This window comes from Aptenodytes forsteri, unplaced genomic scaffold (genome assembly GCF_000699145.1).
Source record: "Aptenodytes forsteri isolate BGI_AS27 unplaced genomic scaffold, ASM69914v1 Scaffold149, whole genome shotgun sequence".
Classification (NCBI taxonomy): domain Eukaryota; kingdom Metazoa; phylum Chordata; class Aves; order Sphenisciformes; family Spheniscidae; genus Aptenodytes; species Aptenodytes forsteri.
The window spans coordinates 77,134-90,662 of NW_008795560.1; the positions used below are offsets into that span (position 1 = coordinate 77,134).

The following is a 13,529-nucleotide window of genomic DNA, read 5'->3' on the forward strand; positions in this document are numbered from 1 at the left end:
AAGAGTCCCACGTGGGTTCAGAGAAGTTCCGGGATGGATCCGTCACAACTGCTGCTGCTCAGGGTTTTTGGCACTGCCTGGGGACACCCACCACAGGTGAGCGTGGCCCCGTGGCTCAGCCCACCCTCAGCACTGATTGCAACGTCGTCTTCTCCCCGCAGCGAGTCCCCCCAGCCCTGGAGCCGTGTAGTCTCACAGAGCCATGATGAAGCTCCTGTCTGTTGCCCCTCTCCTCCTGCTTCTCCTGATGATGCTGGAAGCCAGACCAAAACCTGCAGGTGAGCCCTGGCTGGTGGGAATTGCCTGCAGGAGAGAGAAGTGAGCCTTGTCAGGGCAGTGAAGCCCTTGGAGGATGTCTTGCTGCTTGAGGTGGGGGGACCTGATGCTTCTTCTTCAGGGGCATCCCCAGGACGATGGAGGATCCCCCCAGGCGTGGGACCCGAACTTCCCAACACTGCCCAGGGGAGTGGGAGCCCGAGCCTGGCCCCAGTGTGGTGGGTCTGGTGCCACTTGCTCCGGGCACGTCCTCAGACTTGGCACAGCCCACCTTGTCACCCTCCTGCCCGCAGGCTCCGACCTCGGCAGGAGGCACAGGCATGAGGAGGAACCCCTTCCCTGCATGGGTCTCCTGATGGGGGGACAGGGGCACCAGCCTCTCTCCTCCCAGGGCAGAGGGAGCTAAATCAATTCCAGTTTAAAAACAGTGAAGGCACCAAATGGAGAAAGGAGTGGGTATGTCTTGGAGACCTTCGGAGCAGTTGAGATGACAGCCCAGGTCTGGGCATCATCACAAGGGGACTCAAAGTGTTTGCTTACCGTTAGGGCCAAATTCTCCCAGGCTTGGGTACACACAAGCCAAGCAAAATATGTTCATTGGCATTTCGCTTGCTAAACACTCTCCCAGTTTGCACTGGAAGTAGCACCCATATGTCCAAGAGAGGCTCTTTGGCTCGATCCCTGCCATGTGCGTGCCCTGAGCCGTGCTTTTCACTGTCTCATTTTCTGCCCTTGAAAAAAAAAAAACCAACAAAGCAAGCCCTCATTTTAGGCAGAAACTGGCAAAATGCAGTAAAAAACAGGGGAGGCTGGAGCTGCGGGGGGAACAGAAGAATTGCCCAAAGCAGTATTTTCATGCTTGTCACTGCAGCAGCAGGAGCCCGTGCGGTGCAGAGGTCTGGAGCAGGCGCTGCAGCTTGCAGAGGCCAGCATGAGGCACTGGGCTGTTTTACACTTTAATGCTCTGATTTGCTGCAGATGTGAAGATGCCGCTGCCTAAACCTGTGCCTAAACCTTGCCAGGGCAGATGCCAACAGACAGAGAGGCGTTTCTGCAGCCTCTGAGGCTGTCGGCTGCAAAAATGCAGGGAGCAGGAGCTGGGTCTGGCTGCAGGGATGGTGTCGGGGAGGAGGGGACACTGCCATTTCCCTACAGCCCCATGGCCAGGGCATGTCTCCCCTGCCTGTTATCCCTGCTCCCACTCTGCCAGCACCCTCCATGGGTTTATTTGGCAGTGGGAAGGTGCTGGTCTGTGGGGGCTGCCCACACCTGCCCTCTCCATCCCCCACTGAGCACCCCTCCAGCCACCCGACGTGGATGTCTCTACTCCCAGCCCTGCTCTCTACAGGCAGCCATGAGACTGAACCATCTCTTTGCCCCCTTCCAGCCCTGAAGTGCAGGACGGGTCCCCTGGACATCGTGTTTGTGATCGACAGCTCCCGCAGTGTGCGCCCCTTCGAGTTCGAGACCATGCGGCGGTTCATGATGGACATCATCGGCAGCCTGGACGTGGGCCCCAATGCCACGCGGGTGGGGGTGATCCAGTACTCCAGCCAGGTCCAGAACATCTTCTCCCTCAAGACCTTCTTCACACAGGCAGACATGGAGAAGGCCATCAACAGCATCGTCCCGCTGGCCCAGGGCACCATGACAGGGCTGGCCATCCAGTACGCCATGAACGTGGCCTTCACCACGCAGGAGGGCGCACGCCCTCTGCACAAGAAGATCCCCCGCATCGCCATCATTGTGACGGACGGACGGCCCCAGGACCGCGTCACCGAGGTGGCCACCCAGGCCCAGAATGCTGGCATCGAGATCTATGCCGTGGGCATCCAGCGGGCAGACATGAACTCGCTGCGGGCCATGGCCTCACCACCGCTGGAGGAGCACGTCTTCCTGGTGGAGTCCTTCGAGCTCATCCAGCAGTTTGGGAAGCAGTTCCAGGACAAGCTCTGTGGTGGGTGAGAGCTGCGGCTGTGGGCTGGCAAGGGTGGGCTCGGCTAGAAGATGACCTTCACATGGGTGTTTGGGGTGTCTGCCCTTGCTAGGAGCAGTGTGGACAGGGAAGCAACCTCCCCGATGGGGTGCTGGGACAGGTGGCCTTTCCTCTTGCTCACCTTTCCTCTGCTGGGGTGAGATGAGAAGAGCTTCAAAAGCATTGCAAGCAAGTGCTTTTCTTCACCCATGCTTAGTAGCTCTGCCCCAAGCCAGGACGTTGTGGCAGCAGTGATGGGAATATTAAAGAGCAGAAAATGTGGAGCTGGTTTCCCTGGGTGTGATGGGGATGGGTGACATGTCCCAGAGCCCCATACACATTTCGACGTGGCTCTAGCAGGGTCTACTCCTATGCAGACACGTGCATGGCATCTGCTGCATGCACATTTGTGTTTAATAAAACCCTGGCCACGTGGTGCTGCTCTGGAGCATCTGGCCAGTCTCGGCTGGGAGCCGGGAGGCTGGTTTGCACCGTGGCCATGCTGGCACGGGTCGGGAGCTTGCAGGCTGGGACCTGTCTGTCCCCGCCATGCTGGCGGGCTTTGCTGGAGACCTGGCACTGCAGCAGGCTGGCAAGACCTTGCTCATGTGCTTCAGCATCTGACGAAGGGCAGAAGGCAGCTGCCAGCCTTTTTCAGGCAGTGTTTCCTAGCCAGGGGCACGTGTGTGCGTGCAGGGCTGCGTTAGTGCCATGGTGAGTCCCTGCTTGCTGGGGTGGGGGGTCCAGGGCTGACCAGATATTGCCCCCGGGGGCCCTGATGTGCTCCTGCGCCTGATGCCTTTGCTTACAACACCCTGTCTGTCGCCGGCCTGCCCTGCTGCCCGCTTCCCAGCCAGCTCTGCAGGCTCCTGGCTGCACAGACAAGCAGAACTGGCTCCTTCAGCGTGTTCCAGCTGAGCTCAAGCTTTCGCTTACTCAGCTGAAGCTGTCAACAATGTCGATTAATATTGAGCGTTGATTTAGTGCTCAGGTAGAGGCAGTTCAGAAACCTGCCCCGTGCAGTGTCTGTGTCCGTGCACTGGAAATCAGTGGGTGAACGCTGGGGCTGGAAGGGGTGCATGCCGGAGCCAGAGTCCCCGTGCATCTGGTGTGCCTGTGGGCCACTCTGATGCCCTTTCTGTCTTGCAGGGGTAGACACGTGCATGGAGCAGGAGCACGGCTGCCAGCACAGCTGCGTCAGCACCCCTGGCTCCTTCTACTGTGAATGCAACCCGGGCTACAGGCTCAACGTGGACAGAAAGACCTGTTCCCGTAAAGAACCTTTTTTTATCCTAACTCTCATGGAGCTCTCACGGAGCAGTCCCTGCTCGGCTGCCCCAGGGAGTCCAGGACAGGAGGATGACGGGTGTCCTGTTCCCCCACAGCCGTCGATGCCTGTGCAGACGGGAGACATGGCTGTCAGCACCAGTGCATCAGCACTCGTGGGTCGTACTCGTGCCGCTGCCGTGCGGGTTACTACCTCAACCAGGACAAGAGGAGCTGCACTAGTAAGCATCCCTCTCCTTTTCTGTCCCTTCTTCATTTGCTTCTCGCTCTCCCTCTTCTTCTCTTGTCTTTCCCTTTCTGCCCACCCTTCTCCTTCTCTCACCAGTGATTGATTACTGCAGCTTCGGAAACCACAGCTGCCAGCATGAGTGCGTGAGCATCCCCAACGGGCACTACTGCCGCTGCCGCAGCGGGTTCACACTGCAGCCCGACAGCAGGTCCTGCAGGGGTACGTCCTGGCGTGGCGGCGCGGCACAGACTGAGGTGTACGGCACATACTTTGTCCTGCCCGGTCCCCAGGGGAAAGGCTGTTCCTGGGCCACCCTCCCTGGGTGGGGATAACCCTGTGCCCTTGGCTTGTCTTTCAGCCACTGACCTCTGCAACGGGGTGGATCACGGCTGTGAGTTCAAGTGCGTGAGCACTGAGGGCTCCTACCGCTGCGTGTGCCCCGAGGGCCAGCAGCTCCAGGCTGACGGCAAGGCGTGCAGCAGTGAGTACCGGGACACAGCTCTTGGCATCCTCCTCATCTGGGCTGTGTGCTCCTGGCGAGGGCTTACCTGAAACTAGGCTGGGGGTCTAAGTGGGACTTTGTCTGAGCTGGTTTGGAAGGAGGATGGAGAGGTGGCTGGGCTTGGGGGAGCGCCCCGGCTGCTGTGGGAATGGATGCGGGCTCGTGTCCTCAGAGACATGGCCCAGAAGATGCAACAGAAGCTTTGAGGAAACATTCAGGAAAAGGGATACCTAGGAGGGACTTTCAGGGGATGCTGGGGTGGCAGTGGAGGTTTTTGGGCTGAGACCCCTGGGCATGCTTTGCCCTGCTTCCTGGCCTTACCCCGGCTGCAGGTCCAGGGGGTCCACGTGGTGCTCCAGCCCTGGGCATCTTCACCCTCATGGTGCCCACAGCCAGGCCAGTCCCTTCTCACCTTCCCTCTGTGCCTGCAGAGTGTGGGGCCGGGCATGTCGACCTGGTGATGGTGATTGACGGCTCCAAGAGCGTCCGGCCCCAAAACTTCGAGCTGGTGAAGCAGTTTGTGAACCGCATCGTGGACCTGCTGGAGGTGTCCCCTCACGGCACGCGCGTGGGGCTGGTGCAGTACTCCAGCCGCGTCCGCACTGAGTTCCCCCTCAACAAATACCACAGTGCAGATGAGATCAAGAAGGCAGTGATGGAGGTGGAGTACATGGAGAAAGGCACCATGACGGGCCTCGCCCTCAAGCACATGGTGGAGCACAGCTTCTCCGAGCTGGAAGGTGCCAGGCCTCTCTCCCACAGCGTGCCCAGAATCGGGCTCGTCTTCACAGATGGGCGCTCCCAGGATGACATCTCCGAATGGGCCAGGAGAGCAAAAGAGTCAGGTGCGGGGGGCCAGAGAACCCCAAATGGCAGTGCTTTGGGCATCTCAGGATGGTTCCTTGGGGTGGCTGGCTCTGGGGGAGGCTGCAGCATCCAGCCTTGGGGTGTTGCATCGCCTGGGTCCGCAGGGGCAGACATGCCTCTGCCGTGGTCGCAGGGTGGTCTGAGCAGCATCCTTCTTGCAGCAGCCTGCACCACAGTGGTGGTGCCACGCTCCTGCCTGTCCTTCCCAAATTCCTGCGCTGTATTTAGGAAGCTGGGGGAAAATCCTGCATCCTTGGCTGCCCAGGGGAAATCCTGCATCCTCGGCTTTGCTTCCTCTGGGCTTCAGGCTGTTTGATGTGGGGCAGCTGGCACAGTGCTCAGGATCTGTCCTTGCCACTCAGGGATCATCATGTTTGCTGTGGGTGTCGGCAAGGCTGTGGAAGAGGAGCTGAAAGCGATCGCCTCCGAGCCGGTGGAGCAGCACTTCTCCTACTCGGCAGACTTCACCACCATGACCCACCTCGTGGAGAACTTCAAGCTGAACATCTGCCCAGGTGGGTGGCCCTGGCCACACCAGGGGGCTCAGCCCTGGGCTGGGGGAGCCTTCCTCGCCCTGCAGAGCTGGTGGGGTGGTTTGTGTCTGTCACCCTGTGTCTCGTGCCCCAGGGCCGAGCTGGGCTGGTGCGAGCCTAGGGTGTCTCGATCTCACCAGGCTGTTGCGGGTATAGAGGTGGGGCTCAGGGAGGGACTGGAAAAGGAGAAGGTGTAGCTGGGGGGTTAAATGCAAAAGGGACGGCATGTGAGTGGCTGCCCCAGTGCTGTTGCATGGGCAGAGTCTGGGGTTGCACCCTGCCTGGAGGGATGCTGCCCCAGCTCCGAGGACGGCCTGTCTCCTCGTCCAGACCTGCACTTCTGCTGCTGCTGGTTGCAGGAGGACCACGACGGGTTACTCTGAAGGTCTCCCTGCCTTGGGGCAGACTGGGGCTCCCCAGTGCTCTTGGGACCCCTGGGGGCTCCCGTGGGGCTACAGATGTGGGGTCAACATCCCCCCCCCGCCACCCCAGCTCAAAGGCGAACCAAAGCTCCACACTGGCTGTCCTCGGCATGCTGTGACCACATGCACGGCAGCTCCACGGGATGCCTGGTGGGATGCCTGGCAGCGAGCTCGCTGGGCTAGCAAGGATACAGCCTGGTGAAAAGGAGCAAGGCTGGAGAAAGAGGGGGAAACGGGAGAGCCCTGAGACTCAGGTCCGGCCCCAGTGGGTGGCTGTAGGGACAAGGGACTCGTGCTGTGCGGGAGCAGGGGAGAGCCAGGTGCCACAGGGCTGTGCCTCTGACTGCACCCAAACCCCCACGGTCACAGAGGAGGGCAAAGGGGAGATGGAGATCCGCAGCCCATGCGAGTGCGAGGCACTGGTGCAGTTCCAGACGAACACCGTGGCCATCCTGCAGAGCCTGACCGAGAAAAATATCCTTTGGGGTGATGCCTGGGCTTGCTGGGGTACAGGGCAGCCTGGGGATAGACCGCACACTGGGAAGGAAGGGATGGATAAATGGGAGCAGGGAAAATTTTCGGCTCCTTCAAGGGGAAAAAGCTGTTTGCCCACCAGACCGTCTGGCTCGCGCCATTTCCTTAGCACGTTTACTTGCTCAGATGACGGCCAGACTCGAAGACTTGGAAAAGCAAATTGCCAACAAGAAGTGATCCTTGCAGAGGGCTGCAGTGCTCGGACAGGGCATGGGGACGTACAGTAGCTACGTGGCATTGTTATTGCTAGGTTATTGTAAAGCATCAGTGTTTGTTCTTGTATTGCAAAATCCCAAGGGGGACCCGGAGTGTATTTAAAAAAAACAAAAATCCTTAAAAAAAAAAAAGAACTTGTGCAAAAACCCCTGCTGCAAAGCCAAGGGGTTCAGCCTTTGCTGTTGCCTCGTTCCTCCGAACTGGCAGGTCTGGGATGAGGTGGGATATCTGTGTGGGCAGGCTGTGCTTTGAATGAGGAGACATGACACCCAGCCTTTTCCCAAAGTGTCTGGGATGAACCAGCCCCTGCGCAGCCCCCCCGGCCCCCAGCGCCCAGCAAGCTGCTTTGCAAGAGTAAAAACCTACAGTGATCGCACCCTGAGAGCTTCTGCCGTCTCAGCCTCTGCTGCCAAGTGGTGGGACGGGGAGAGCCGGGCGCCACGGGCAGTGCACAGGGGTGCGTGCCATCCAGCTCACCCGGCCAGCTCCCGGCACGGTGCCCAGGTGTGCACCCATGAGAAAGCCAGCGGCAGGAATCGGCAGATCCCTTTGCCCCTGTTTTGGCAGAATTGTTTGGGAATCGGTTATTATCTTGTTTGGTTTTTTATCACATAGCAAAATGGTAATAATTCTTTCTATAAATATCTACGTGTGTGTGTGTATATATATATATTTCATTTTGAGAGCAGGGTAGTGCTATTTTTAAACACTTCTTTTATATATGGAAATTTCTATCCTGACAATAAACACCCTGAAGATTTGTATGACACGTCCCTCTCCTTTCAGCTGGGCTGCAGGGCCGTGGAGGCATCTCTGCATCAGAACAGGGGCCTCTGGCTTTTGCAAAGGCCCCCCTGTCCTCAGGCTCCAAAAATCCTTCGGGAAAATCCTTGCTCCATGGGCACCCCAGGATGCTGCAGACCAGCCTTGGCTGGAGGGAGCCAGCGTGGCACGGGCACTGTGTCACCGTCCCCAGTGTTTGCTTTGGAGCCTGCGCTTGTCAGAGCACGGGGAGCTCAGGGCATGCTTTATGGGGGTGTAAAGGTGCCAAGTCAGTGGTGCAGGGCCACTTACACCCACGGGGGACCTGGCCCTGGTGCCGGGATATGTCTGCTTGGGGCAGGAGAGCCACCGAGCATGCACCGGCATGGGGAGGGATGCCTAGGCAGCCGGGGACCCACCTCCCGCAGGTGCATGGTGCCGGGGCAGGAGAGCCACCAAGCTCCCTGGCTGCCTGCATGGGGAGGGGTGCCTAGGCAGCTGGGGACCCACCTCCCGCAGGTGCATGGTGCAGAGGTAGCTTTTAAATCACAGAAGCCCACGTTCGTGTAGTCCTCGTGTCCCACACCCGGGGAAAAGGAGGTCTCCACTTAGTCCTGTCTCCTGCATGCAGGCAGAGGCTGCTGGATAGGGACAATGACAGGTTTTTGGAGGGGTCCTTCATGTACCTACCTTGCTTGCTGGTTCCGTACCCAGGAGGTGAAAGCAAAGCAGGACTGAGAGGAGCTGTTGCTTTTGAACTAGCAATTCGTGCAGGAGGGATTCGTGTGCCCCGGGGGGCTCACGGGGCTGTGCTGGGCAGCCCCGGACTGGAGGAAGAAGGAGGAGGAGTAGGAGGAGAAGGGGGAGAAGAGGGAGGAGGGTTAGAGCTCTGGGCTCACGCTGCTTCAGCCCAGCTCCTTTTCCCCCAGGATGCTGTTAATGGCTCCATCACACACTTTGGCCAACTTGCTTTGCAGAGCCTGGGTGTTTCCACTGCCGTGAATAATCCTGTTGGGTTTATAGGGCACTTTCAGGGGTGGCTGAGAGGGCCACATCCTGCTGGTCCCACTTCCAGGAGAGGTTTGCTCCATGGGACTCGTGTCCTAGGGGGTGAGAGCTGGGATGTGGTCAGGTTTTGTGTGCTTGAAGCTGGGATATGGAGCCGAGGAGCAGGAGGCTGAAAGCAGGTCCTGGGCTGGGGTGTGGGGCTTGCTGAGACTGCTCCAGGGAGAGGAGCTGGGAAGTGCCCGGGTATTTTGCTTTACAAGGCAAGGAGTAGCTTTTTCCACATGCAATCAAAAGCAGCGGTTCCCCAGTTCAGCGTGGGGGTTTGATGGCTTGTGAGCAGGGCTCTTGTCCCGGCTGGCATGGACTGGGGCATTTGTAGCCTCATTATATCTGTTTGCTGGGCCGGCAAATGAAGCACTGCTGATTAGCTCTGCGCATATCCCAGCCGGCAGCCCCACGGCCCTCCTGTCAGCCCTATGTCCCACCTGTCAGCCCCACATCCCACCCGTCCGCCCTATATCCCCCCCATCAGCCCCATATCCCATCCATGCACCCCTCCCAGCCCCCACATCCCTCTCACCTACCCTGCAGCCCAGCAGGCAGCCCTGGGGAGGGGTTAGGAAGGTGCTGATGGTCGTAAGCCACATCCAAGCCAGATCCTATTGCTACAGAGCACAGTGACCAACAAGCCACACCAGTGTGCTGCAAGCCCGAAACTGGGGGCTGAGACCTCCCTGCTTTGTATGCAGCTCCCTAAAAAACCACACAGTAACTGCAGGGAAAAATAAAACAAAAGGAAAAAAAAAACAAAAAAGCAATTAGCTGAGTTTGTGATTTAATAACAGGCTTGATTAGAGCAGATAACAGCACGCCCTGAGGCCCTGATTAAGCCTCAGTTGGCCCAATGTAATTTTGGCAAATATTAAGGGAGGTTCTAGACAAAGTGGAGCTGGGCTGACAGTCAGACGGAGAAGCTCGATGAGGGCTGGCAGCACGGTGTGGCCTCGGGGATGGAAAATCATCGGTGTGGAGGTGTGAGAGGGGAGGCGGGAGGCACAGGGAAGGGCAGCAGGAGCTGGGCATCAGCTGAGGTGGGATTTTTCGGGAGAGCATTCCCGGGACAGGCTGTGGGATCGCATCTGGGAGCAGGACCGTGTCTGCGTGGTCCTGCAGAGCCTCATTAATGGCTTTTCACTAGGTGGCACCAGACACCAGCGCTAATTAGGGTGCGCTGGGCTGGAGGCACCCCCTTCTCCCGGGCACCCCGAGGCGGTGGACCCGGCCCGGGGGCGAGCGGAGCATCCTCAGCCATGAGCTGGGGATGGATGGACGGAGCTTGGCGTCGGATTGAAAGCATTGCATCGCCTGGTAGGGGACAAGGGCTGCTTGGTGGGGCACAAGGTGTCCCTCGGCTGCTTTGTGCACGCTGCTAAGGCTGGGGCTTGGCCATGGTCAAGCCCCGAGCTGGGGGTCCAGGGGCTGCTGGCCTCCCTCCTTGCCATCCCTGTGTAAAACAAACTGGGAGAGCCCTGGCCTGGCTGGGAAATTGCAGCGTCAGCCGGCAGCATCCTCAGCATTGCACAGCTCAGGCCCTGCTGTCTAGGGAGGAGGCTCACGAAGTGCTTTTCATGGAGGAGAGTATGAGCAGTGTGAGATGGGGATGGCTCTGCGGGACCCTGGGGCAATGGGTGCTGCACACATGGCAGAGTGCAAGACGGGGACTGCAGGCGGTCCCGTGCACAGAAATGCCATGGTCTGGGTTATTCCATGGGAGTTTGCAATAGAAGCAGATTTTAGACTTCTCCCCTTATGGACTTGCTATGGATAAAGCACTATCAAAAGTCCTTCAGATGGATTTCTCCCCCCCCTCCCCAGCTTCTTTGCAGCCGAATCCAAGCCTTGCTCCTTGGTGTTTTCTCCTCTCTCGGAGGTGCAGCCCCAAGCACCACCTCAGCCAGATCCTGGCACCAGCTGGGAGCACAGCACTGTCCTCCAGCCCCAGCAGCAGCTGAATGCCAAAGGATTGCTTAAAAATTAATCCAAACCTTGTATTTCTCATTAAAAGTGCTAAATTGTTGGTGCTCAGCCCAGGAACTCTATCTGGGTTGGCTAAATACTCTCCCGGTTATTTAATAAATGACTTTACAAAGAGCTAAATGCAGCCACAGAATCATTAGGGAAACTGGACAATAATTAACAGAAATCCAGTAAGTTAAGATCCAGTTAATGTGGCACATCAAGACATGAGAAGGTAAGTCTGAGCAGGAAAGGGCACAGTGAGATGCCCACCATGCCCTGGATGGAAAGTGGGGGCTCCGGGGGCTGGGGCAGAGCGATGGCAGGGCGCTCGGGGGCTGCATGGAGCACGTAGAGGCGATGCCTGGGCTTTTGCCGCTCCTTGCCCTGCCCAGTTGCAAAATCAGGGCCTGCCCCAGCCTGCCCTTTGCAGGAGCGCAGGGTGTTTGGCTGTGAGGTGCCTTCTCCTCCCAGAGCATTCCCTGTTTCCAGCACAGCTTGGGTTCCTGTCAGCCCCAGAAATTCCAAGGAAAGGCTCTAGGAACCTGTTACACAAGGTGAGGGGGACATTGACCCATTGTGGGGAAATGGAGTAATTTCCCATTGCCCAAGATCACCTAAAGAAAACAGCTTTGCCTGGGAGGGGGTGGGTGTGTGTGTGTGTGCAATCTTCTTGTGAGGGAGAAGATGGAGGCCTGAAGGCTGGTGAAATCTTTGCCCTCTGAGCAAGGACTACAGTCCCTTATCCCTACAGCCATCAAGAGTTAGGGCGCAGTCACACCAGGGATGTTGGGCCAATGACAGGGCTGTATGGAGCTAACGCTCCTACCGCGGTGAGGCCAGCCACTCTCTTCCAGCACCAACCTGCTTCCCGCATGGCAGTGGCCACCCAGAGAAGATGCTGGGGTTCAGGTGACCCCCACAGAGCTTGGGAAAGCTCACCCTCGGCTGAGCCAAAGCTGCTTTCCCCACCCTAGCTTACACCACCAGCAGGGCAGGAGCCAGGAGGATTTGGGGCTGGAGCAGGTTTCCTCTAGGAAAACCTTAGAGGATCATCCCTGGGAAGGCAAAGGCAGCCCCATGCTCTGGACCATTGCTGATCTGGATCATGCTGTAGGGTCTGGTTTGTGGGTCCACATGGAAGCAGGGTACTGAGGGAAACCCACGTAACGGGCCCCCAGAAGGGAACACAGCACGGTCACCATGATGGTTTCTTCCTGTGAAGCGTGCCTGCCCAGGAGAGAGCAGCTCCACTGCCTCCAGCCTGCTTGGAGGACAGTGCCCTGGACCATCTCCCCTTGGCTTGTCCCTCAGCCCCAGGTGTGGCTGCAGGGGACAGTTATGCAATGGAATAACTACTTTTTGAGCAATTGAACAATCCTGTTTGTATCTTGTGCAAAAGGCTTCCGGAAAACACAACGCAACAGCAGAAGAAAATGGTAAAAACACCAGCATGGGCCCAGACCAACTCCCCACCCCCATCCTCCCCAGGGGTTTAAATGTCATCATCCCCCAGCTCGACACACTCGCAACCTCTCAGGGACACGGCAGCATGAAGGTGGTGGCCACCCTTCTTCTGGTGGGGATGCTCATCCTCTGGACAGAGCTGCCAACAGGTATGAGATGTCCTAGGATAAGGTACAGGGAGGAAAAGCACAGGGGCTGGGAAGGAGCCATGTTTGCAGGGATCCTCTGGGATGGGAGGGGAGAGGAGGGGGCATTTGTTGGGGAGAATCTCCCCAGGACTCCTCAGGTGCCGGCAGCCTGGAGAAAACAACTCCCTCCTCTTGCAGGCAGCGCCTGGTCCTGCCCCCGCGTCCACATCGTCTGCGCGGTGCTCAACCCGCCGAACCAGTGCTACACCGACCGGCAGTGTCCGCGGTACAAGAAGTGCTGCCCAACCTTCTGTGGGAGGAGATGCATCTCGCGCCCACCTTCCCTCCCTGTGTTCCACGGTAGGGTCTCGGGAGGCTCCCCCTCCTGCGCCCACCTCCCCAGGTAGCAGAGGGGGGGATACAGTAATGGTGCCTCTGGGCAGGGAGCTGTGTCCAGCTGTCAGAGCCTTCCACTGTCAGGCTGGTGGGGGGACTGATGGCCAAACATGTGGGCTGGGGTTACTCTGAGCACCAGACCCAGCCCATTGCTTTCTTTCCCTTTCCCCAGCGTGAGCTCCTGCTCCCAGGACAGACCGAGGGCCTTCTCAGCATCCCCGTGCCACCCCAGCACCAGCCAGCTGCCCACGCCTCTGCTAGGGCTTGTCCTGCCCGATGCCGGCTCCCAGGAGGATGGGGACGGCCACCAGCCCACGCTCAGAGACTACCTTGGCTCCAGGACCACCTCACTGACAACCACTGCACAGCGCTACGTGCCACCTGCACGCCCTCTCCCTCCACTTCCCCACTGCTGTTTTAACAAATAAAAGAGCTTGTTCCAGGGATGCTCATGACGTGCAACTCCTTTCCCCACCTCCTCCTGCCTTTCTCCAGGCTCATCCTGGCACATGCTCCCACTGTTGCTTTCACCCCAGAATTTCTGCCTGGGGAAGATAACGAAAACAGTCTGGCTGCACACCCAGAGTGTGGTTAGGGGCTGGCTTGGGGGAGCAAATCCATCCAGAAGCATACAAACCCCGGGAGGAGAGGGCGATGGGAAGGGGCTGGAGTGAAACATAACAGGACACCTTAGGGGACTCTCCTGGCAGGCTGCGAGGGGCCCTGGAGAGCAGCATGTGTGTCCCCAGGCACACCCTGAGACAGGCAGGGCTGTGGGAAGGGGACTGACCCTGCCTGCCCGGGGGGGATGCAGAAGGCAGAGCCTCGCTGTGGGTACCCTACTTGGGGCATGTCTGGAGGGCAGAGGAGGAGGGTTACATAGACCCAAACCTCAAGTAGTGCTGAGCCCC

The 13,529-nt window shown here is 58.5% G+C and overlaps 2 protein-coding genes across 2 annotated transcripts; both read left to right on the forward strand.

The window, feature by feature from the left end:
* The first annotated feature begins 205 nt into the window (after nt 1-205).
* MATN4 (matrilin 4) lies at nt 206-6,802 on the forward strand. Its single transcript, XM_019472830.1, has 10 exons — nt 206-278; nt 839-844; nt 1,664-2,233; nt 3,637-3,759; nt 3,864-3,986; nt 4,126-4,248; nt 4,701-5,114; nt 5,499-5,651; nt 6,461-6,565; nt 6,744-6,802. Exons 1-10 carry the CDS (start codon nt 206-208, stop codon nt 6,800-6,802), a joined length of 1,749 nt encoding a protein of 582 aa, XP_019328375.1.
* Nucleotides 6,803-12,155: 5,353 nt separating this feature from the next.
* On the forward strand, nt 12,156-13,064 carry LOC103901320 (caltrin-like protein 2). The gene is made up of 3 exons (XM_009282184.1): nt 12,156-12,243; nt 12,421-12,582; nt 12,791-13,064. Exons 1-3 carry the CDS (start codon nt 12,180-12,182, stop codon nt 12,793-12,795), a joined length of 231 nt encoding a protein of 76 aa, XP_009280459.1. The 5' UTR covers nt 12,156-12,179; the 3' UTR covers nt 12,796-13,064.
* Nucleotides 13,065-13,529: the final 465 nt, after the last annotated feature.